At 34.0% G+C, this 26705-nt stretch overlaps 4 protein-coding genes and 1 long non-coding RNA gene across 5 annotated transcripts; 1 reads left to right on the top strand and 4 right to left on the bottom strand.

The window, feature by feature from the left end:
• The first annotated feature begins 1103 nt into the window (after positions 1-1103).
• LOC100803193 (uncharacterized) lies at positions 1104-2510 on the top strand. The gene is made up of 2 exons (XR_415608.4): positions 1104-1348; positions 1962-2510. It is a non-coding gene; the product is annotated as an uncharacterized lncRNA (long non-coding RNA).
• Positions 2511-5642: 3132 nt separating this feature from the next.
• Positions 5643-10757, bottom strand: LOC100801425 (immune-associated nucleotide-binding protein 9). The gene is made up of 6 exons (XM_006585679.3): positions 10677-10757; positions 9831-10077; positions 9458-9735; positions 8360-8524; positions 8145-8279; positions 5643-6021 (listed from the first exon to the last, which is right to left on the bottom strand). Exons 2-6 carry the CDS (start codon positions 10060-10062, stop codon positions 5821-5823), a joined length of 1011 nt encoding a protein of 336 aa, XP_006585742.1. The 5' UTR covers positions 10063-10077; positions 10677-10757; the 3' UTR covers positions 5643-5820.
• A 1238-nt stretch (positions 10758-11995) lies between these two features.
• Positions 11996-14076, bottom strand: LOC102668892 (protein MAINTENANCE OF MERISTEMS-like). Its single transcript, XM_041017753.1, has 4 exons — positions 13739-14076; positions 12976-13635; positions 12255-12872; positions 11996-12172 (listed from the first exon to the last, which is right to left on the bottom strand). Exons 2-4 carry the CDS (start codon positions 13087-13089, stop codon positions 11996-11998), a joined length of 909 nt encoding a protein of 302 aa, XP_040873687.1. The 5' UTR covers positions 13090-13635; positions 13739-14076.
• On the bottom strand, positions 13219-14125 carry LOC106799547 (protein MAIN-LIKE 1-like). The gene is made up of 2 exons (XM_014778440.1): positions 13739-14125; positions 13219-13635 (listed from the first exon to the last, which is right to left on the bottom strand). The coding sequence occupies exons 1-2, from the start codon at positions 14123-14125 to the stop codon at positions 13219-13221; spliced, it is 804 nt and encodes a 267-aa protein (XP_014633926.1).
• A 2954-nt stretch (positions 14126-17079) lies between these two features.
• CYP72A67 (cytochrome P450 72A15) lies at positions 17080-19471 on the bottom strand. Its single transcript, XM_003531775.5, has 5 exons — positions 18987-19471; positions 18678-18895; positions 18303-18550; positions 17729-18107; positions 17080-17656 (listed from the first exon to the last, which is right to left on the bottom strand). The coding sequence occupies exons 1-5, from the start codon at positions 19315-19317 to the stop codon at positions 17231-17233; spliced, it is 1602 nt and encodes a 533-aa protein (XP_003531823.1). The 5' UTR covers positions 19318-19471; the 3' UTR covers positions 17080-17230.
• Between the last annotated feature and the right edge of the window lie 7234 nt (positions 19472-26705).

Here is a 26705-nt window from a genome sequence, read left to right on the forward strand (position 1 = left end):
AAAAGTCAAGTTTTTCAAAGTTTCCCTTCATGAGTAAAACAAATGGCAATTCTAAGTTATTAGAGAAACTAGAACAAGAGAAAAAAAGAGGAATTAGGTCTACTATTAAGAATAAAGCTCATTTACCTAAACTTTGTGACTCAAGAACACAAAGAACCAGTTGAGAAGAAGAAGAAACATAGTTTATCTTCCCTCCCTCAAACTTTAGTTTCGTGCAAAATGAAGGGATAATACTCTAAAAGATTTTTTCTTCACAACGGCCCATAAGCCATTGTGTAGGCTCTCATTGACAAGGCTTTGTGACACTCAAATGACCCCCTTGGCAACCAATTTGAACATTCCAAGCCATACCACAAATGGGTAGTTTTGCTTTTTGCAAAACTAACAAAAATGGAAGGGGATAGTAGGATTTGCCAAAAATGAATATTTTTGCTTTTTTTTATCAAAACTAGTAAATTTTATTTTAATCGCCTAGGTTATTGTGCTAATCTCCCTAGGATTGCATATGTCCAAAGTGATCCTCACACAGGTAACACTCTTACACCGAGTTAAATTATATTGTCGCTCAGTGTGTAGTGCAATTTTGCTACATATGGAATTTTATTCAGGTAGTTTTTAACTTTTTGCAACCAACTAAATAAATTATTCACAATAAAAATAAAAGAAAACTACCTCTAAACTTATACAATTAATATCTCACACAAAATAAATTAAATCACACATTCATATAATCAAATTACATGGTATAAAATTTTCACTATTTAGTCTTTAACATGAAATTTTTTTACATGTGTAGAAAAATAAATGGTGAAAGAAATTCCAGGGTATTACAATGGTTATGATTAAATTTTAGATGAATAATCATTTTTATCTTTTAATATATAGAGTCCTGATAAATTCGTCCCCACGTATCACGTATGTTCTTTCAACCAATGTATGAAAATTAACGGATGAATGAATTTTTTGCATTTTTTCAATTTTGAAGATTAAAATTTAAATTTTTGTCTTTAAATTTATCAATATTTTATATATTTAGTATCAAATTTTTTTTAAGAAGTTATTATGAGCGCCGCTGTATATATAATGAGAAACTACTAATTTCTCAGTGGTTAAAAATTTTGGAGTGCGGTAGAGGAAAGGGGGATGGAAAAGAAAATAATGTAGCTGACGTCTGATGTTGGATCGCGGTTGAATGAAGTTACACCTCAACTAGATTTTGGAGAGAGAGAGAGAGAGAGAGGCGCAGAGAGAAGAGAAAAGAAGAGAGGCATTATGATGGTAGTCCGAAGATCTCTGCAATACCCATTGCTCCTGGCCTTGACCTCTCTGCATCTGCAACACCTTTCTGGTATCTCTTTCTCTCTTCCTTGAATTTGTTGTCTTTCTGTGGAGAATTTCATGAATGCATTGCTGATTTGAGGGTGTGGAACAATTTGTGGTTTTAGGCTTTTCTGTTCTTTAAAATGAAATAGAACAAGTGGTCTATGTGGAGATTCTAATATTTTCATTTTGATCTAGTTATGCTCATTTAACCGCTACGTTCGACTTGCATCCTTTGCTTGTCACTGTTAACAATGCTACCAGGGCAAAGTTCAAATAGTTATAGGATTGTATCAAGCTAGTTATCTCGCAGGTGAAACTTTCACCTGGTATTTTTATTTTGGATAGCTGGCCTGGTAGGATAGAGGACAGGAGAATCAAATGTTTTGGCTTTTCAAATTCCACCCTTTTTTTTATAAGTTAGTTAAATCTAATTATTCTGTCTTGTAAATAATTTAACGGCCAAGCCTTTGGCCGTATGGGTTGTTACTTTGTAACATTATACATCATTCACATGGGAATGAACCAAATTTTTAATCCATTAATTTTTGTCAATTTCTTACAAGAAAGCAGGAGAGGTCTCCCCCCCTCCTCGCGTATTGTCCTTATTGGTGGCTTATGAAAATTGTGTGTCCTTGAAGGCCTAGACAACAACCCTTCAGGTGCCAAAAATGAAAATAAAGATGTGAATCATCATGCTTCAAGAAGCTCTGTGGGGCTCAAGATAATTATTATTTTCCTTGGTGTGGTGACAGTCATAGCATTCTGTGTTTTTCTTTTCAAATTATGGCAAAGGAAGAAGAGAGAAGAGCAGCATGCTCGCCTTTTGAAGCTGTTTGAAGATGATGATGAACTTGAGGTAGAACTTGGTATGCGGGATTGACAATTTATCTCATTCCTTCTTTATAGAAAAAATGCACATCATTTTCATGTCAACAAGGCTATGTTCTTTTACCATTTAAATCTAGCATGGGTTAGTTTGAAGAGTTGAACTCAGGCATTTGCTTGTCACCCGTTTGGTCCTCTCCTGGTTTAGCAGGGGGGATTTAGGGTTCAATTCTCATCTTCTCACTTGATGAGAGCAAGATGAGGCAAGTTTATATTTTATTATTGTATACTTATTTGTAAATCATATATTGGTTCTACTTAATAAGGTGATGTCAATTAATAAAAAATTTATCTGATGTGAATATTCATTTTGAACTTTTTTTCTTCCATTACACAGTGGCTCCAAGATGCATTTTTTCTGCATGTCTTTATATAGTCCTGTGCACTTATGATTTCCTTCTGTAGTATACAACTAAAATACTAAGAACTTTATGTTACTGACCTATTAGACAAGACAATTCCTTGCAGTTACATCTCTAGTTCCCCTTATTGGAAGAATACAATCAAATTTTTATATACAGTCAAGGTCAAGTGTGTAGACAATTTATCTCATTCCTCCTATTGATCTTGTGAAAGCTAACTATGACATCTGTGTAGAGGATATTTAAATTGCTTTCTAAGCTTCTGGCACTCTGGCTGTAAAATTGGTTTTTGTATGTATTTTTTCCAATATCTAGTTTGTGTAACTGAAAAGCGAGTAGCAAGTAGAGGTTTCTGCGCCATTTGATGCTAGCAATGCAATATCTATGCACTGTCTCTTGGATTGTGGGCTTTTTGTTTATTCATTCCCCATTAGTTTAGAAGCATTCTTGACTGTAAATTTTCTGTTAGCAGTAATGCATAGCAGCATAGGGGAATGACTTCAAGCATATAATTTTTTCAATGTTAAATAAAAATCCAGGTTGGGTGAGTTGAATGCATTAGATTACCAGGTTGGGTGATTTATTTGTACATTTCAAAGCATGAAGAAATGAAAGACTGAAGGTTGTCAATATTATTAATATCCCGCAACAACCCCCATAGACTTGCTAATTTCCCGTTAAGAAAGATTAGTTAAAAACGGAAGTCGTTTGTATCCACTTAAAAAACACGCTGAATTCAAGAGGGGGGGAAGTTATGTGACTGATTTTTTTTTTTCAATACGAGTATATATATGGCACGGATTTGATTTGTTTTTTGGGTCATTATTTCTGATTGTCTGCTCCTTTTGACAATTTTTATTTTCTAAGCTATGGCAGGATGCAATTTTTAGCGATGAATGTAGTTACAGCTACACTTCTTGAGCATTGGCATAGCGAAATGCTAACTAATTACACCCTTAACACTCTTATACAAACATTTTTTTTTCTAGTTACACTTTTTGGCCTTTCAAATTTCGCAATTGTGTTATTTTAGGTCTTTATGTTTCAATTGTGTCAATTGGAATCTCCAAAGGATGTGCAAGTTTAGTTTCTTAAGTTCCAATTGTACAAATTGAGTATTCTAGGTATTACAATTGTGTTTTTAGTCTCTGTGTCAGTTGGAATCTACTAACATATTTATTAAATAATGTGTCACCTGACATGACATTTATATGATAACAACATGCCAACATCATGTCTATGTGAATCCTAATTAGCATGTGCGATTTTAATTTCAAGTTTCATAAATGTGTGACTTTACTCTATTTATAATTGTGTGATTTTAGTTTGTCAAATTTCTTAATTGTATAATTTTAGTCCCTCTTTACTCATTTTTGTCTACAACATCAACCCACCAAATTAAAATTGCACAACTATGAAATATGATAGACTAAAATTGCACATGTCGAACCAGAGACCTCATAGACATGCTAAATTAGCGACCATGTTGACGTGATGTTATTATGAGTGACACATCATCCATCACTGTTACATTAGCAAATTATGATTGATGAAGAGAATAAAATTGCACAATTGTAATATCTAGGAAATCCAATTGACACAATTGAAACTTAAACTAAAACTGTGCATTTGTAATACCTATGGGATTCAATAGGAAGTTGAAAGACTAAAATTGCACAATTGTGATTCTTGAAGGATAAAAAATTCATATATAAAAATTTATTTGATACTTATGTAAATCATATTTTTTATTTGTAGAAATTGAAATTAGAAATGTAAATTAAAATTAATGTAATATTATTTTTAAAAATGTCAATATATGAATAAATTAATTACCTTGTTATGTTTAATTTTGATCAAATTTGACCCAAATAATCAACCTAATATATAATTATAATTCAGGATTTCGATTGATAAAAATTATGTATAAAATTATTGATAGTATAATAATTTATACAAGTCATAATGATACCGTTTAATATCTTTCTTATATATCAGACATATTAAATGAAAATTTAGTTATTTTGAAAATGAAAATTATAATTATGAAGAACTTAAATATATTTTTGGTTTCTATTATATAATTTTTTTTTTTACTTTTGATCCTTATAAATTTTTTATTTAAAAATTGTCCTTTTAAAATTCTCGTTTTTGGTTTTAAATTTTAATCCTTGTTATTTTGTTTGTCCTTGCAATATATCCATTTTTTTTAGTTCCTAATATATTTTGTTCATTTTGAATTAATTCTTTTGAAAAATGACAGCGAAAGGTTCTCTCGTTTAAGATAACTATTCTAGTTTGTATAGAGAGAGGGATAAAATGTTTATATTAAATCATATTTATTTTATTTACTGATTGTATTATCAAAATTAATATTAATATATAATCCTTATAGAATTAAAAGTATCTAACATTTTTAACTTGTAACATTCAAAGTTGCGCTATTTAAGAAACATAATTTTTTATACTTAAAAGTTATCATAGCATAAAAATAAATAAAAAATATCTCAATTAAATAGTGGTGAAAAAAAGTATAATAAAATAAAAGATAAAAAACTAACAATTCTTTTACTATTCCTAAGAAAATCATAAGAACGATAGCATTCTTTCCCTTTCAAAATGACAGTAATATTGCCTTACTTTCCCTACGTATTTCCGATGTTTTCCTAGGCTTCAATACTCGTAGTCGTAGGCCTGGCATAATCTGCTGGTAGGACAAACTTTTGCAGAAAGGAACAAGATGGGATACTGCTTACTTCCTATCCTGGATCTCCATTGAGTCAATTTGCTTCACTCTTAACATGGACTCATAACCAGGTTTACCCGTACTAAACTAAACATAGCAAGAGATTACAACCGAAATCTCATTATAAGAAGCAGAGCAGCTCACAATCACAATAGCAAGTTTTCTGGTTTATAGTAGTTTAGAAGTTAACCAATCAATAACAGAAAACAAAATACGGTTGATTTTATCAAATAGTAGAAATATACTAATTGAAGTCACACTACAACTTAACAGAAAACACTATAACTCGTATTGAAATTACTGGAGTGAGAAGCATGAAAACCAGATTAGAAAATATCTCCAATCTCATAATGCATGATGTGAACATAAGAATAAAAATAATTGCATAATAGTCATGGCACTTATTCAGGTATTAACCCTGCAAATGCAACAGCTATTTGATGTCACGATCTCCAAGAGAAAAATAACATAAATAAACTCTTCTGAAGTTTGAAGTAGCTACTATCAAAGAATGGCACAACCACCTCCACCTCGCTTGCGAAGTTCTTCATGTGCCTTCTCAAGATGTTCTCTGAGTTTTCGTATTTCATCATCTGATCTCATTTGAGCTAACATTGCATTCTCCTCCGCCTTAAGTCTTGCAGCTTGCTCTTCTGCCAATTGTTCCTCAAGCCTCATAGTTGCCTCCCTCAACTTTGATTCAACCTACAAAACCATATAAATTATTCCAAAACAAAAATATTAGGGGTAATGCGCCACTTATTATGTCAACACTGTCCAGTGCTTCGCCACATGTACTGGTGGGAGTCAGGACCTTCTTCAAGAGTACAAGCTTGGAACACCAAAAAGTAGAATGCATAAAAATAATGGCACAGCCATAGGCAAGCTGAAAATCAAAAGATCCTAGCCAGACGTATATGCTTCCCCATTACATCAACCAACTGGTGGGGCAGGACTACATTAAATATCTCATAGCCTTGGGAAAAAGGAAACTGTCCATCAGCTCACCCTTTTTAGCAATTTCAGCTAACTTGTCCTATGATCCTATCCAATTCTCGTATACAAAGATTGATCAAGCTTATATTTCTGGATTTTATTTCTTCATTTCAATGCCCAATCAGTGTAACAGACCTTACCACAAACATTCTAGGTGTCCCATATTTGTAAAAAAAAAAAAAAAAAAAAAAAAACTTCGTACCCCATTGCCCAGAGGCTCTTCGCTATGCGAAGGTATGGGGGAGGGATGTTGTACACAGCCTTACCCTTGCATATGCAAAGAGGCTGTTTCCGGATTCGAACCCATGACCAACAGGTCACCAAGGCACAACAACTTTACCGCTGCACCAGGGCTCGCCCCCATATTTGTAAAATCTAACAAAAATTGGAGATTACAAGATAACAACAGCTTTGATGTTCACCCTTTTACTCAATAATCATATCAAATTGACGTTGTCATTTTCTTGCTATACAAGATAACAACAGCTTTCCCTTTCGACTTGAGTAAAAGTTGGAGATAAGGTGTCCATTCTTTTAAAACTTTGATGTTCAGATACATCCTTCCTTAACACCTCCAACCCCCCACCCCCCCCCCCCCCCCCACCCCCCCAAAAAAAAAGAGACAGAACTTCAGCCCCATTTTTCTACCTATCTTGCAGATGTCACATCATGTAAACCCATAGATAGAATAACAATATTTTACCAATGAGAAATTCCTAGATCCGATGCCCTGAAATTACATCTATGCAGACCTTCCAAATCATTTATAGCATAAGTGTGTCCTTTTAACATCTTAACCCAAGGTCAATTCATATATTGATATTTATTTGATAGACTCTTGGATTAGGCATGACAAGAATTTAAAGGAATAGAATGTAAGGAAGTCCCGCATCGCCTACCTCAATTCTTTGAGTCGAACTTATATATCTGTTGAATAATTTCACTTAATGCCAATTGGTTTTAAGATGGAAACTAACATAGAAAACAGAAAGAAAAGGTAGAAAGATTGATGTTTGTGTTCACAAGTGTAGACTACAAGAGAAAGAATCTCCTCTTACATGGGGTGTCCCCTTCTCCCAACTGAGAATGTCTCAGCTTCAGTTATTTTCCCAAAAGATGTCTTCCCATTACAATTTCTCCTGTTTGACTAAATAGCCTCCTTTACTACCACTGGAACCGTTTATAAATAATCCTTTAACCCTCTAAACTCCTTATTAAGAGCTCACTCATCCAGGAGTTATAAGGTTGACTTGGTAGTAAAAAGAGAAGGGAGAGAGGAAAAGGTCGTGGATTTGATTCTCTCTACTAATAAAAAACTAACAATTAATAACTAACATTTGTTGCAAAAAAAAAAAAAAGAGCTCACTCATGCCTAACCTATATACATGTGGATGAAAACATTACATGACTAACAATGGATGTACAAGTCTGTTCTATTCTTGTCGCAAATTCACAAGGCCCATTGATAATGTACATGTCTATGACCCATGAAACAGCAAAAACAAGATTGTCCCCCATAACTTAATCTATGATATTAAACAAGATTGAAGCAATATTAGATCCTTAAGATCACATCTTCATGTCAAAGCATCAAGACTAGTTTACCTGAATGAATGCAACTATTCAGTGAGTTTAAATACGAAGTAAATGCTGATTTTAATTAACCCAAATTGCTTATCATGCAATACGCAGCAATACATATGTGAAGCTGATATTGAAAATTAAATAACATAAAAGAAAGTATCACCATGTTTAACTGCAAGAAAAATAAGTTAAATGACATCAAATTAGATAAAATGGTTAATATAAAAAAACATGGACAAAAAAGGTACCATCTCAGTAATTCGTTTTAATTGTTCATCATATGTTTGCTGCATTTGCTTTTTAAACTCCAATATCTCTCCTTTTGAATATCCTTTTAAAGAATCAACCTCTCTTTGTTGGTTATGCAGCTCCATTGCTCCCTTCTGCAGTCAAATGAATGAATTGATGAATTCACTGATATCATATAATGTTTTCCAGGATTTGAAGTTTGCATAACTTTCACCTTCAGTTGAGTAAATAACTCATCTGTATAAGGTCGTCCACCATTACGAGATAAAACCATGTTTACAAAAGAGAGAAGTTGTTGAACTTGTCCAAAGCGCTTCCCTTCATCCTTAGTCTTGTTATCAAAAAGTACACAACGATTCTCACACAGAACAAGAATTTCCTACAGTATAGTTAGATTCAATATTTTAGTTGAAGATCAACAAAACTAGGAATTTCCCATTTGGGATTCGGCAGATGGACTTTCCTATAATCTGAGATATATTCAGGCAGGACAGAGTTATTCTAAAGAGTTATTCCAAAATGCAAACAAGGCAAGTTAAGCATTCTAAAGAATTCTGCAACTCGGATATCCTTCACTTTTTGTATAAGAAATACCAATAAGAAATTCATAACAAATACAAGAAGGACGCCCAGAGTAATACAAGAGCTAGATGACAAAGACAAGCCCATTAACTAAAAAGATTGCACCAATCTTTCTGCATATAAAAGTTTAAATCTCCACATAGCATCAGATGGGGGTTTAGGCCTGTTTGTTTGAGATTTTCTTAAGAAAAAATAAGTTTTAATTAAAAAATATATTTAACATTTATAATTAGATTGGTTTTAGAGGAAGAAAAAACACAAAAGCCCAAAATAAAACCAGTTTTATTACTTTACTCAGAAGTTAAAAAAGTAGCTTGTGGGGAAAAAAAACTATAAAACAAGCTATGTAATAAAAGTACATTTTTTTATTAAAAAAAAAGCTTATCCAAAAACGTGTAACGATTTGTGACACTTGGAAAATTAGTTCAACAATGCATGCTAAAGTTTTAGGTCATCCATTTATTGAGAGCGTAAATAAATTGTATGTATCTGTAAAAAAAAATACATTGGATGTACACATGTGCAACACTAACAATTTGCATATAAAAAATTTCCACAAAGACAAAATGAATTAACCAGAGTTTTGACCTAAAAATATAATATGTTCAAAGATTTGTGAGCTCATGATTCAGCTTAACCAGAAAACTAGCCTACAGTAACAGCTTACAACAAGGTTAAAAATCTAATGAATAGAAAAAGAATGCATTTAATCTAGAATGTTCATAGAAACCTTTAAAGGCTCTGGACATTCACGGCCTAAATAATCCTCAAGTGTCTCATCATTTTCTTCCAATTCATCTCCTCCAGTGAAGACCACAATCATGTAATCAACAATTTTGCTTCCAAATAATGTCTGCAAGCTCCGTAGAGCAGTTTCTTCTTCCTCAGTAAAGCGTGTTCTAACCGAGAACACTACAATGACAGCATGGATCCCATCCTTGGCCAAATCAATGCATTTGACAATTTCCTTACCAACAAACTCAGATCCGGCAGACAAATCAAATAATCCTGTGAAACTTTGTAGGTCAGATGGATGTGACAAAGTTTCCAAGAAACAATACAATCACATACATTCCTTAAATAATATGTTACCATGCCTTTACCTGGGGTGTCAATAACATTAACAATTTGTCCGTTGTTTAATTCTGTTGTTTTCAATTCACATGAGGTGGATACAGCAGAGGAGCTTGCCCTTGACTTGAAGGCCTTCCTTCCAAGAATGGTATTACCTGTTGCACTCTTGCCATTGCCGGTACGTCCAACTAAGACCACTGTCCGAACCTCATTAGATGAGGAAGTGAGCTCCCAATCATCATCAATAGAACTTCCACCCATCACAAATCCAGGTCACTGAAACAAAACTAGATATCCTGAACAGATTGTTTGGCTTACAGAAAAGGAGTGTTGGGAAAGAGAAGGACCTCTTCCTACCCTTATAAATATTAATGAAAGGGATGAGACTAAAGATATTAGAGTAATTTAATCAGTACAGACCAAAAAATTAAAAATCCTCCCATATTAAAAGGGGGACAAAAATTGTAGGAGAAGAATTTCAGTCCCATAAATAATTTTTCCTCTTCTCAATTCTAAATTCTTTAACCAAAGAGGAAAAATAAAAAATCCTCCCTTCTTCCCTTCAATCAAACACATGAGGAAAACATGGGTTATGGTTACAAAGAACAAACACGACAGACCCTGGCAGGAGTTTCTTTCCCTCGCTGTGTTAATATTTTAAAACAAAAAGATAGAGATCATCTAAGAGGCAACAGTTGAAATTTATTCCGCCAAGCAGGGATACCATGTAAATGTAAATGATGAAATATCGTAGATTAAAACAAAATTGAACTACAGAAAGTAGAAACCATGCTCTGCCAAGGAAAAATAAATATAATTAAATACAGTAATCGCCATGGATATCCAGAACACAAGGTAGAATTAGACTTTCTAACCTGTAGTGTAGGGAGAGCCTCTTCCAAGCAAGAAACAGTGTAAACACTAACCCAAACAGCACGAAAACGAGGATTCTCTGTATTATATATATATATATATATATATATATATATATATATATATATATATATATATATATATATATAATAGTTCACGAATGGTGTTTTTAGGAATTTTGTTTTCAACAATAGTATTTTTAAAGATTTTACTTAATCTTTTATATCTTTTTAGTATGTCACTTTTTTTTTCCGATAAGTTTTGAATGTCACTTTTACATACATGATTTATGATTTATTTTTATGATTAAAATATGTTTCTATCATTCATTTAAAATATATATATTTAAAATTAATTTCTGATATTAAGTTATAACTTGTTAAACCATCACTTTATATTATAAACAAATGATATATCATATACATTTTAAAAGTATATTGGAATTTTGAAGATAAAATGTAATTCACAATTAGTTTATGATATTATAGCTTGTTAAATTATCTAGTTGATATTAAAGTTAGAGTGTTGCTAGGTGCACCCAGCATTCTTGAAAAATGCCAAAATTGTCCTGGCTTAGTTTTCCATTTCCGGATCAGTTTCATCCGGAAGTCTCTTACGGATCAACTTGATCTTAAAGAGGAAAAAAATTATAATATACTTTTAAATATAACATATTTATTTATAATATAATTAAATCTATTTTTTATTTTATTAAATATAATATATTCTTATAAATATTGATTTATTATAAATAATTAATTTTTTAATATATTTTTTTAGAATTAATTTGTTTAGAAGATGATATTAAAATACTTACTCAGTCCCATTATAATTATTATTTAAGGTTATTTTATACATATTAATAAAAATCAATAAATACATAAAAGATAATATCATAAAGAATTAATCATATCATTATTAATATTATAAAGAATATAAAAAAAATAATTAGTATTATATAAAAAATTAAAATACTAACTACTTTACAATACATTTTTTTACATGATCATTAGTATAAGTGGGAAAATTGTAATTATAAGAGAATTTAAAAATATTAGTACGTTATATACGATCTTAGATAACGAATGATGTCCATTTTTTGGTTAATTATTTTTTTTACACCCTTTTCAACTTCTTTATTTCAATTATATTTAAAGTTATAACACGCGTGTATATAGATACAAATGGAATACACAATCAATGAAAATAAATAAAACTAACATTAGTAATGAAAATAAATAAAACCAACAATACTCATGAAATGAGTTCATGTACAATATCTGTATATACAAGGAATATCAATGTAAAATATGTATATAAACTAAGCCTGATTAGTGCGCCGACTGCGCCTACACCTAACGTATACTAGATGGTCCTGTGTGACACTCCTGGCCAATCTGAGGCATTCTTCGATCACCTCATGTGTCGATGAGCTAGGCGTGACCACCCCTAGACTCAGATGGCGCTCCAACCGCTCAGCAATGTCATCACAAACTTCCTGTTACATACAAAACAAACTAATTACACAAATTATTATGCAAATATTGAGGTAAATGACGTAAATTATTAGTATTACTTACCACTGCATGTCTGGGCTCCTCCATAGATGTTGACGATGCTCCTGGCTTCGGCACGCGAGGGATATCCGCCTGCGGGGCCCGAGGGACGACTCGGGGCTGCGGGGCGTGACCATGAGGCAGAGGATCTACTGCGTGGCCTGGTGTCATGAAAGGATGAGAGATGCGGAAGAACCAGTCGATGTAGTCACTGGAACACGCCCCTGGCACCACGCACACCTCACCTGCAGGTACGATATGATCCTCGTAGTGCATCCACATGTCGAGTATATCATCATACGAGACCCATGAATCGACAGGAGGAGCAGGAATGGTCTGCGTGCAACCAAACTGCCGCACGATCCTCTCCGATCGGTAATACACAGCAATAGGCCCCCAACGCAAGAGACCGGAGTAGCATGACCTGACATGGAAGTCCCGGACCTCCCGATGCTCCCCATACGGGATCCAACAAACATCCGGAATTCGGAGTCGATCCAGGCGCTCCCTATACGACGGCGTGCGAATGCTCTTCACGGTCTTCTTTGTCGCAATCCACCTGCACGCACGCGAAGAAGCCTCGTCGTAGTCCTGATCAGCGGTGGACTCCGCAATTGAGGGAAAGTGCTCGTAAATCCAGCACTACAGATGTAACATTCAAATTATAAACATTAATAATGAAAGTGTAACAAAATTTAAAGTTGAACATTGTTTAGCCTGAATGAATGAAAAACATATTTGTTACCTGCAGCAGTGTGATGTAACCGCCAAGCTGTCGATTGTGGCTCATGGATGCATCGTTCAGCTGGTCGTACATATGAACCAAAGCAATCACTCCCCAAGCGTACCTCTTTGTCATACTGAGGTCACGAAAGGCCTCCAAGTAGACAACATGGACATTGGTTGCACTCTTGTTAGCAAACAGAGTGCAACCCAACAGGTGAAGAAGATATGCACGAGCCGCGGCTGTCCAATGACCTGCCTGGCATCAGTGCTGATATACTTCATGTACCCATTGCAGGCGTACGTACGGTCCGCGACACTGGACTGTCTCAGCCCTAGCAGACTCTGGAGACACCATCAACAAGTCCACCAGCATCTGAACCGCATCATCCACGTGCAAGGGCTCAAATGCGTGAAAGTCGCCTATAATGGGAAGATGGAGAAGAGACGAGACGTCGTCCAATGTGATGGTGAGCTCACCCACCGGGAGATGGAAACTAGACGTCTCCCGGTGCCACCGCTCCACAAACGCGGACAAAAGTCCCCAATCGCCGGTGTCTACCGAACACGCGATCAGAGGACTTAGTCCTGTACCAGTGATAAGTCCCTCAATGGCAGGGACAGACCTGCCTAAACTATGGACCTTCCTCCCATGCGAGGATAACTTCAATTCAGGACGCTCCTGAATTGAAGTATAAAAGGAACGCAAAATTCGTTAAAATTATCATTTAAAGGAAAACTAATAGTATAATTTACAAGTAACTAAAAATAAATAGTATAAATACCTCTCCCGTCCATACGCTGCAAGCAACATGATCCGTATACGCTGTCAGCACAGATGGGTCGCTCGGACCACCCGGAAATCCCTGAGGCTGATCCTCAGCCGCCTCTGCGCATGCGTCCGCAGGAATGTCCTCCACAGCAGCTGGTGCCTCCATCGGGTCATCCTGAACATCTGGGTTAGGGATGACTGGCTCCTCGACGTGATCCGCAGTCACAGCGACTCGTTGCCTCCGTGAGGATGCAGTAGGTCGTCGACGCTGTGGAGCATCATCGGAATCATCATGATCTCCTCTGCCCACACCTCTGCGAGTGACCTGACCTAAGGCACGACCTAATCCTCTGTTCCTAACCATGATCTGCAAATGAGTACCGCAAAATCCATCACTCATTTCATTTTCTCAAATTTCATGAGTCTAACGCATATAGGACATTGATTTGGGACAACATGGTTTTGGTAGTGTTCGTCTCATTGATACTAACATCAGTAAAGTATGGACAATTTAATTCAGGCCAAAGAATGCACATAATTCAATGGATCAAAGAATTTAGGACTTTGTTGCAAGAATTAAGGGTGAAATTTTCCTTATGAGGATTAAATGGATTGTTTTATAAATGTCTCCATGCATTAAATGGATTGAATGGATTGTTTATCTCTTCATTAAATTTTCCTTTTCGTCTATAACATTAATTATATTTGTGTATCAAGACTTTGATTGGCCAATGTTGAGCCAATCAGGAAGAGAGAGTTGACATGTAGAATGAATTATTCCATAGGTGTTGAATGAATTCACACATGGGAAGCAGGAACGGTTCAGGTTATGAAGTTGAAATGGTATCCATATTCTCTCATATTGAGTCCCCTGACAGATCACTTCATGACCATATAATTGAAGCTCTTGGCAAGCTCACTGTTGAACAAGGAATTTCTTATGTTACCAAAAAAAGTCATGAGAAATTAAAACAAGTTTTCATTTGTTGCTAAGAATGTTTAGTGTAGCCCAAAGTCAATTCAAGGATCTCGAGGTTGTGATTAAATTTAAAGTCCCTTTTATTAATTGAGAATTTGTGTTTTGTTTCTCTACCTTTTATGTTTTCAGTTTTTCAAATTTAATTGATGATTATGATAGGGTTTTGGGAATTGAATTAATATTAGCATTAGGTGATAGAATGGTTGCTTAATTGATGACCAAAATGCTTATTGCTCTAAAGTTTGATATAAAACCATTTGTATGGAATAGTTGGTTCATCATTTGTGATATTATATTATAGTCGACCATGTGGCTTAGAGTTCTAAATAACTTAAGGTTTTGGGATAGTTGGTTCATGATTCCAAATGCATTTCTTCACATACAGGCTCAGAGGTTCTAAGCAAACTACCATCATGCCAAATTCCCAGTTCTTTCATGTCAAATTCCTATTTCCTAGTTTAATCCATTAATTGCAAGTATTTGCATCTATCTAAGGTATGAATTTAGGTAGAAGAAGCTGCAGATTGTTATTCATTGTTGTTCTCCTCTAATTTAGGTACAAGAAGTTGCAGATTGTTATCTAAGGTATGAAATTAGGTACAAGAAGCTGCAGATTGTTACTCACAAGTATTTGCATCAATCATATTGGTCATAACTTAGTTAAAGGAAGTACATGGAAGTTGGCTTATATGGAAGCACATGGAAGTTAGCTTATAGGGATATCAATCATTAGCATACATTCATGAAAATTTGTATGAAATAGTAGATATTCATGACACTATTTATCAAATATTTAGCATACATTCAGAGGTATCAAATAATATTTGGCAATTTTTGAATTAAAATCAAACTGTGAGTTTTACGGATTAGGTGATCCGTAAAGTATGTTGAGTATTTTACGGATCAACTGATCCGTAAACTACCCAACATACCTTACGGATCAAGTGATCCGTAAGCATCTTTCGGATCAAGTTGATCCGGAAAATGTTTACGGATCACTTGATCTGTAAAGCTCCCAGCGATTTCCGACAGCGTTTTCCGCCATCACCGACAACATTGGAGCAAAAAAAAGTCAAGTTCACGGGCCTGACCTCGACGGTGGACGTAGGAAGAAGAAGCAGGAAGAAGAAGATGTAGGAAGCTTCCTCGCACCACCACCGCACCTCCTCAACGAAGAAGAAGAAGAGCCACAAAGAAGACGCGGGAAGAAGAAGCAGGAAGAAGAAGAAATGTGATGAAGCAGGAAGAAAAAGGAGAGAGCTGATCCGAAAGAAGAAGAAAAGCGCAAACGCGGGAAGAGAGAGAGGTTACGTTTTTTTTAAATTAAGGAAGGACATTTTTGCCTTTTCACACTAATTGCTAGGTGCACCAGCAAAACTACTGGGTGCACCTAACAGCACTCTTAAAGTTATAATAAAACATATCTTATGCATGAAAATGAAAATTACGATCCACTAGATTTTAAACCCATATCGAATGCGGGTTTAATTAAATTGTATATATTTTTTATATTTATGTTTTATATTTATATAAAATATGTATATGTATACATTAATAAAAAAATAATTTTAAAATATTTAGTAGTATATTAAATACAATTATATAAAATATTATATAATAAAATAATAATATATTCAATAATATTAGATACGTATCTATTTGCGGTGATAATTTTATAAATGTTCAAAATTGACAAAATAAAATATATGGCAAGGAACTTTGTTATTAGCGCATATTTCTTTATTTGTTGTAAAATTAAATTCTAGCATTGAAAGACTTTTTTAACCACAGTAAAATTGTCTTTATTCTTAAAGACCACAAAATTATTAATGGAATATGTTAATCCTTCCTCCATTCTTTTTAACTTATGTTCAACTTTGCTTGATATAGTAGCATGGACATAATTACTCCGGAGAAAAATACAAAAAACTAGCATTAAAAATTATATTGTATGGTATAATTCAAGTGGAAAATAGGAGTAGATACATCTTCATCAATTAACATTATGTCAATGCTAATTAATTCTTTTTTTCAATTAATATTAAGAGTGTCTCGTAATCACAAAACTCAGAATCATATATATATATATATATATATATATAAAGGTGTAAAAAGTGATTAATAAAATTGTTAATTTTAATGGTTGAAAATTGTTACTTACTTCTTTGTAGTGTTATTGACTTGTTGCAATTAAAAATTGTTTCTTCATGATTGTTGATTATCCTTTGTTTCTTGATTATGATTGAAGGTAACATTGGTTACTAATATAAATAGTAGTAGTATTAAAAGGATGCAAAAGCCAAAAGGTAAACTCTATCAATTTAAAATTCAAACATGATAAAGTTTATATAAGGAGGAGTAATTACACCAGTAACTTAGGCAAAACAGGTATATATTGATCTTGGAAATAGATTTGAAGTGAAGGTTCAGATCTATCGTCTACATAAGAAACTAGCAGGAATAGGAAAACTAAAATTGCAAACACGCCTCAAATGAAGAAGCCTTATTTAGACTAAAAAGTGCATTCTAGAGTTTGCGTAAAATGAGATGAGCCCCACGCTCAGGCTGAAGAGTGATAATAAAGGAGGGGGCATGAGCATAGGAGGGGGAAAAATGGAGGGAGAAACGTTGCAGGATCATTGACACAGCTACTTTTGCTTCTAACAAGCCAAAGTTTTGTCCTATGCAGAGTCGAGGACCCCATCCAAATGGCAAGTAGGAAAGCTTGCCTTTTGTTGCCTTTGATACTCCTTCCGAGAATCTTTCTGGGTTGAATTCCCCGGCATCATCTCCCCAAAACTCCTTATCCTGGTGTAGCATTGACACAGGTACAACAAGCTCCACTCCTGCGGGAATTGTAAGCTCTCCAAGTTTTGTATCTTTACGAAGATACCGAGCGAACATAACCACTGGTGGGTATAATCTGAGACTCTCCTGTAGAATCATCGACACCTGTAGTGTAGGACGATGATTAGGGTGAACTGAAATGAATCAAGCCATTAATTAATTAATTATGTTACTTACAATTTTCAGTTGACCAATCCTTTCATAATCTGGCTTTTCATTCCCGAACACTTGGAAAACCTCCTCCCTAGCCTTTTCTTGCCAATCTGGATGCCTGCTTAATAACAACAATGTCCAGACCAGCAATTCTGCATTTGCTTCCTGCCCTGCCAAGTAAAATAGCTTCACTTCTTCCACTACTTCCCTTAAACTCATTCCTCCACCACTACTTTTTTCAGATTCCTTGTAATTTGATTCCAAGAGTATGCCTAACAAGTCATTGTTAGTAGGCTCCCCTGCTTTGATTGCTTTTAATCTTCGGTTGATGATTACCATAAGTGATTCTCGTATTTCTTTGTCAATTGCTTTCATCCTCCTGTTGGTATGCGTTGGCAGAAACCTACCAAATACCCATGATTAAAATCTCTACTTTTAGTTTCATTCTGTATCTGATGGAATGCATGTCATTTCTGAAAATACATCTTATGAATTTATCTTAATGTACGTCATAGTGCAACATGCTTTCTCCTGGAACTGAATATGCCCCAGAACATAAATGAATTTAATTCTAGTTCCAAAACAAATGTAGTCTTACCTGTAACCTGGAATGAAAGCAAACTTAAAGAGCGTCATTGTAAGCTGAATCATTTCCCTTTGAAGTTCGAATATTTTTTTCCCTTCTTGATAGCTACTTCCAAAGCCTGCACGAGCAAGAACGTCGCTTGACACGTTTTGGACAAAAGGCCACACATCTAACTCACAAGACCCATTAGACGAAGATAACAAACTCTCCCATTTGCTGATCAAATCATCGCAACTCTGGCAAAATATCGGTACCAAGAGCTGTGGCAATTTTCATGAAGACCATATTAAATGCATTAACATCACTCATAAAGAAGTAATCGCTATTTTTAAATATAATACAAAGGTAATGTAATGACAGCGAGTGAGAGACGAAGGACAAACTAACCTTCATTTTCTCTACATTGAATGCTGGACTCACGATCTTTCTGTGTTTAGCCCACTTGTCGCCATCATAATTTGCAAACCCTGATGCTAGAAGCTTGAAAAGTGGACTAGTGTCGGGCTTTTGAAAATCATAGACCTTAGTAGCCATTTCTTTGAATTTGTCAGGATCCAAGATGAATACCCTTGGTGTTGGACCAAGCCACATAAATGAACTCTTACCTGAATTTAATATTTATAATAATCAGAAGTTGTTTAAAAGGAAAAGGCAAACAAAACATCATGTGGTATTCGAGTGAGTGGAGTGACTGACCGTATTTAGCGATGGTGTGAACAACGTAAGGCAACACACGGGGTGCAATGTCATTAGAGTGAGGATCCATAGGTTTGGATTTGGCTTCCTTAATCATCTTAACCATATCTCTGATGTCTCCAATCAAAGGGCGGTAGGAATTTCCTTGGATACCCTGCTCCTTGAGACGCCTCTCTATCCTCTTGGGTCTCAGCCACACCCAGTTGAGTGCATTCCAAAACCACCATATTAGCACCGTAGCAATCACAGTAATGATAGCAAATGTAGTAATTGGAGTCAAATTGAGTCCTAATCCTCCCATGGTCACCTGTTCTGTGCCAGACATAAGCATAACCCAGATGAAACTAGCTAGCTAGCTTTTTAGTTCACCCTCATCATCCCCCTCTTCCAATTACAATTATAATGGAAAACACTTCAGTATTTTGAATAATTAAAAAACAAAAGGCCTCCCCACGAGAGCCATGCACGATGCAGTATAATAATATAATAATGAGTATGATATGTATATATTTATTTATATTAAAATACTCAAAAGCATGGTGGCATGACTTCCTCGCGTTGCACGTCATAGATACTTTAATTATGCTTTTAGTCCTCAAGCAAAAATTCGCATTTTTAAGTCTCTTAAATTTCAAAAATTATCTTTTCAGTTTCTCTCTTCGAATAAAAACTGGTGTTTTTTAATTCTTCAAATTCTGACCGAGAGGCTTTAAAGAGTGTTTTTGGAATTTAAAAACTAGAAAATGATTTTTATTATGAAAGAAAATGAAAAGAAAGAGTTAATCTTTTTCCTTTTGTTTAGTTGTGTAAAAACTAAAAAGTGATATATATATATATATATATATATATATATATATATATATATATATATATATATTAATTATGTGATAATAACATAAATATTTTTAATAAAAAACTCAAATATAATTTTGATCTTCGATAAAAATTGGATTTTATAATTTGTCTCTAATAAAAGAAATTTGACTTTTGATTCTTAACAAAATATTTTGTATTTTGTTACATTAATTCTATTACTTGAAATATCATCATTTAATGGTAAACATATGATCATTGTGATAAAAAAATTTCCGCGACTCAAAGATAAATTCAAAAATATTTTAAGAATCACTTAACAGAACCAACATGGTAACAAAAACGAAGTACAAAATAAAAAGATTTCCAAGGATCAAATTAAAGTCCAAAAAAATTATTAGGAACTAAAAGGTGAAATCTAAAAATTTTCAGGAACTAAAAATATATTTAAGTCTGATAAAAAGTGTGTAGAACTAAGGCTAATTTGGCCTTATGTTATGTAGTCCACTTTTCTTCTTGCTTTCTTTCAATTACTAAAGGATTGAGATAATTTGGTTATGGGTCTCACATTTTAGTATATATACTTATATAATCTTTATGTTTTAGTCCCTTAGATACGTTACCACAAGTGTCATGATCCATTTTTGGATTGTGATCGACCCACAAAGTTTCTCTTAGCCTAAGGATAAAACCACACTAAAATACAAATAGAAAACAAATAAGCAAGATTACCAAAAATCTGCCAGAGTCTCTCCAAAAATACAATACTCATGTTGATTCACTTGTGAAACCATTCAAAATATATACAAATATTCAAGTACTTCAACCATAAGTCATGTAGATCATACATAGTAATTACAGTAACTTTTTAAAACATCATATTTTATCATGTTCACATGGTATGATCACCAATAACTCAATGAAGAGATCTAGATTGTTCATATCTCTATCCCTATACCTAATAGTTGCTTCATATTGGAATGACCAAAATCCTAACCATAGGATGCAATGAATACCTACTGAAAATATTAACAAATTCATGGGTAAATCAATAAATGCCAAAAAGTATGATACTCAACCACTTGAGAATCCAAGGGAAAAGAAAAATAACGGGGGTAAGTCATAGAGACTTAGTGAAAGCACAATAAGTAAAATGGGCAGGAAAGAGAAAGCAAACCTGACACGAGTATTTACATTCAAATAAGAGCTTACGATGACAATTTAATAAAGGTAAAATACAACCCAACCCACTTTGTAAAATTGATTTGTTTTTCTCTTGGGAAAAAACATGGAATATAAATATAATCATAATCAAGAATATAACTTTTATATGAAATTACGCAACATATACTCATAGTGGTTTGCACATAAAGAACCACATTAATACAAAATGACAAACAATAATCTTAATCTAATACATTGAATGTCAGTCGTTGGCTAGGGTAGGAGATCTTATAAAGTCTTCTACCATGGGAAAGAAACTTTTAGCCCTTAGATTGCCTCATTTTTAAATTTATGGCTGAAATTTTATTTTACCTTTTTTTCCTTCTTTAATATCCTTCATTTCCCAATATATCTGACATTCTTCAACACAAATCCAATCTCATCCACCCCGCCCCCTGTCGCTTGACCTTGCTATGCACAACCATACATGGCTATGATGAGGTCACAAAAACCACCACGCACGCACAACCACAAAGGGCATGGTTCAAAATGGGTAGCGATAGCTTTTGCGGTGTGGTTCACGATGGGTTTATGATGCAGTTTGTGGTGGGATTTTATGATGTAGTTTTTGGTGCGATTCACGATGGGTTTTAGACAGGGTTTGTGATATGATTTATGGTGGGGGTTTTGCGACAGTTCATAATAGGTTTCATAGAGGTTGCACAAACAAGGTTCACAATGTGATTTGCTATGGTTTACAATGTGATTCATAGCAATTTCAAGACAGGTGAGTGGCGGGCTTGTGGGTTCGAGGTGGTGGCACCACGAGAGAGGAGACAAACAAATCTTCTATAGTCAACGCAAGGGAGAGAAGCAACACGACGACACCACTAATGACAGAGAAAAAGAACGAGACAAGGAAAGATTAGACAAATTGATAAAAAGAAAAGAAGAAAAATAAATAAACATTCTATTCATTCATTTTAAAAATGAGTAAATTTGACGAGTAAAAATTATTTTCTCATGGTAGGAGACTTGATAGGGTCTCCCTCTAGCCAACACTTGAATGTCATATAACATAACGTTAAAACCAATAACTACTCTTTTAAGAACTCATTAAAAATCACAATTCAAGAATAACAAACTTTCTTTCTATTGTGTGCATATATGACCACATAATCTATTCGTTGTAACAACGATATTATAGGCACTATGGGTACACAACCTATAGGTTGCATTTCTTTATGTTGCACAAATAAAGCTTACTTTTGATTTTATTTTCTCAAGTTTTTGGTTTCGAAATCATAAGTTCTATTCAAAGTTGCGCTTTCCTTCTAAAGTACTTAGGCATGGCAATGGGGCCCAAATCCGCGGGGCCCGTCCCGGACCTGCCCCGATTTTGACAGGGAAAACCTGAATTGACCGAGGTCAGGGTTGGGTTCGGGTTTTCCCCAATATCCAAAGTCGGGTTCGGGGTCGGGGATGAGATTACTAATACTAGACTCGAACTTGTCCATGAACCTGCCCCGCTAATAATTAATTAACAAAAATATCATTACATATACATAACACACTAATACATGGAACTATTGGATTGAATTTTATGCTACTGTTGCGATTGAATTTTATGTTGTCATGTACAATATAAAAATATGTTATGATTGCTATTTAAAATTGTATTTTTTATTCTATGAAAAAATATATTTTTTATAGAAATTTATAAGCATGTCGGAGGCGGGGCGGGGAAAACCCGACCCTGTTGGGGGCGGGGATGAGGGTAAATCTACACCCCCATTGTGTTTCGAGGGTGGGGACGGGGTAAGCAAAACTCAACCCCGATCCGCCACGCTGTCATGCCTAGAAGTACTTGAAGAAGTATAATAATTTAATGTTAAAAATCAAAATACTGCTTCAAAAGCTACTTTAAAAATCACATATTTTGTTCTTTACTAATTATGGTTTTTGTTTATCTAATACCAAGTAGATTTTGCTTATAATCTTCAATTTTTTTTATAAAAAAAAACCTTTGAATGAAATATTAGGGCTTGTGTTGTGGTGGTTTTTAGTTTTGAATTTCTAAATTTTTAAAAATAATAAATAATTTTTATTTTTATTTTCAAAAAAGTTGAAACTAGAATTAAAAATATGATTAGTTTCAAATATACTCATTTTAAAAGTTTCATATTGCATTAAAATTAGTTTTAGAGTATTTTGTGTGGTGATAACGACAACGGTGATAATGGTAATATTAATAGCATCAGTGACAATAAAGATATTAGTGATGGTCGCAGTGACAATGGTGGGGGTGATGATGAAGGTGACATTGATGGTGGTGGCAACCAATGGTGACGATGTTGGTGGTGGTGACAACAATGACGACGGTGGTAACAAGTGGTGGTGGCAGCGACGATGACAATAATGGTAGAAATATCACTGGTAGTGGTAATAATGACAGTGGTGGAGACACTAATAGTGGTGGAAGTGATAGGAATGATGGTGATCCTTAGTGTTTTTATTTTGTTGAACAAGGTTTTCCATAACCTTAAAATATGTATGCAACAAGTATATGCAAATGAGAAGTAATAAAGAAGGATACAACACATAAAAAGTATATTGGCTGACCCATACCAGGGCTATGTCTAGTACTTACACCTGTAGGCTTTCTTCACCAAGGACAAAACATCTAACACATGGTATTCTTTCTTCTAAAGCCTACACGGGATCCTACACCCAATATTCCAAACCCTTAGAGTTTTCACCTAGTATTCTTTGTTAGCCTTGGCAGGCTACACTATTACATCATTGATAAGCGTACCAATCGATGTAGTATTTTAAAATGAGTACAAGGTCATGTCAACATATATTATCCTATTTGTGCACATTTTCATTGAGATAATGGTAAACTAATTTAATTGTTGTAAGTGTATAAATAAATTTTAGTTTGAGGTAACACAACTAAGGAACAAAATGGCTAAATATCAATGAAGTATAAACAACAAACAATTGGTATGCAAGGGTTTTATACAATGTAATGAAAGCGTTGAGGGGTTTGATACCATTAAGCTAACAACTTTAGTAATGTAGTGATATCTCTTCATTCATCAATGACTATAATGTTACCTCGACATACTAGAATTGTCTAGTTATGTTTCCTCAAGTGAAAGGGACCAAGTTATTTAATTAAACTCCTAATTCTTTAACGAGCTAATGTAACTAACTTGATTATAAGATCAGAGGTTGCAAGAGGATAATAAATATTACTCTATTTCTAGCCATAATATTCATCGGACACCATCTTCAGTTCTTAGTTTTAAAAGCATTTTCTAATGATATTTAAACTATACAAATCATGCATATGTGCGAGCAATCCAACAACAAGCATTAAACACAACATATAAGTATAAACATTAGATTAAATACTGAATAAATAATAGAAGTGATTACGTGAGAGTAATTTCATACACCAAATTCCCCTGCAAGAATAAAACTAGTCCATCATTATCATAAGACTAATAAAAGGCATCTTGAACTCAAGGGAGTTACAAATGGAAGAGGAATAAAGCTAGAGTGTGGAGGTGCATCATAGAACCCCTAGATGGACTACCCAATCCGACTGTTATTCCTTCAAAGGGATCACATCACAACACTTGTTTTGCTTCATGATTGCAATTCCTTTCAACCAGTTATTCATTCATTCGACCGCTCATGGGCTTCTCAATGGAATAAATTATTGTGTGATTAAAGGTTCACTCATCCAATTGCCTCTTTTCCTATTCCCAATCACATAATGCCTTAAACATATACCACCTTGGATACATTTCTATTTTATACACTTTTGCTTCCCCTATTGCCTAAGGCTAAACTAATTGTTTTCATATTTTTGCTTTTATTTGAGGGAGCTTCAGATTCCATTTCCCTAGTACAAGCATCCAATTGTTTTGATTGTGGACAAAGGGAAACTTATGGAGGAAAAAGAAGGGTAATATGGGGTTACTATAAATTTTGGAGGTGCAGGAAACAAAAAATGGGGTGCAAGAAGCAAAGGCCCTCTTGATCATCATTGGGTCATTGTTGTTGTGTTGTTGACAGCCCACTACTTGGAGGACTATTTTTCCTACACCATTCAATTTTTTTTACACCCAACATATTTTAAAAAAATTCCAAATTTATCATTCTTTACTTCTTTGTTCATTCCTTTTTCTTAGTAAGTCTTAAATTTGTGACTTTTGCGTTATTAGCATGACACTCTAATCAACTGAGCTAATAGGTCAATTATGTTAAAAAATAATTAACGTCGTTATATATATCATTAAAATTTCTAATGTATATTTAATACACATAAGTTTACATAATAAATTTTGTAACAGTTAAATTTGATCTAATAATGTAAAAATTTAATAATAATTTTGATCTAATAATATTTTTTACATATATAAATTTTAAATAAAAATCATAGATTTAATAAAAATTTATATATGCAAAAAAATACATTATTAAATCAAAATTTATTATGTAAATTAAATATACATTACAAATTTTAATATAATATATAACGATATTAATAATTTTTTAACATAATTAACTTATTAACTTAATTAGTTAAAATGTCGTGTTAAGAGTGAATAGGCAATTTAGTCTCTGAGATTGTACCCATTTTGCATATTAGTCCATAACTTAATATTAAATTCAAAATAGTCTCTATCTTTGCAAAAGTGTTGTAAAATAGTCCTTCCGTTAAATTTTAAAGTAACGCCGTTAGTGAGGTCAATTTTAGTGCCACGTGGACTATCCAACGTGGCACTAAAGGATGACGTGACATGACACGTGGACGTGCCTCCTAAAAGATGCCACGTCATTTGATGATAACAAAATGAGTAAATAGGCAATTTAGTCCCTGACTTTGTACCCTTGTTGCATATTAGTCCCTAACTTAATGAAAAATTCAAAATAGTCCCTATTTTTTGCATAAGTGTTGCAAAATAGTCCCTAACTTAAAAGATGCCGGAAATCGTGCTTAAAGTGTGCATGCATTGCAAAGGTTGTGCTTAGCACGATTTCTGGCAGCGCAGATTCCTCCTTGGATTCCTTGTCATCTTTTGATTCCTCTGGTTTTTTTCTCTTTTTCTTTCTTTTCTTATTCATTTGCTTTTTTTTCCTTCACTTTGTTTTCCTTTGGTTTTTTCTCTTCATATTCAAAACACACACAAAAAAAAATCAGAACCCGGAATGATATATTGATGGTAATTGAAGAAAAAAAAGAGGAAAAGAGAATGGTTATGCAGACCTCGCCCATTGGTGTTGACGGCTACAGAGATAAGGTTGTTACTGTGGATTTTTGGTTCTTTTTATTTGTGCACGTGTGTCTGAGTTCTTTTTCGTATATATGCCTCAATTGGTTCAGAACCATCAAATTTGAAGAAGCCACTCATTCTATCATCATCAAATGATGTGGCACTAAAATTGACCTCACTAACAACATCACTTTAAAATTTAACGAAAGGACTATTTTGCAATACTTATGCAAAAGATAGGGACTATTTTGAATTTTTCATTAAGTTAGGGACTAATATGCAACAAGGATACAAAGTTAGGGACTAAATTGTCTATTTACTCATTTTGTTATCATCTAATGACGTGACATCTTTTAAGAGGCACGTCCACGTGTCATGCTACGTCATTCTTTAGTGCCACGTTAGATAGTCCACGTGGCACTAAAATTGACCTCATTAACGGCGTTACTTT

The sequence above is a fragment of the Glycine max genome, chromosome 8 (genome assembly GCF_000004515.6).
Source record: "Glycine max cultivar Williams 82 chromosome 8, Glycine_max_v4.0, whole genome shotgun sequence".
Taxonomy (NCBI): domain Eukaryota; kingdom Viridiplantae; phylum Streptophyta; class Magnoliopsida; order Fabales; family Fabaceae; genus Glycine; species Glycine max.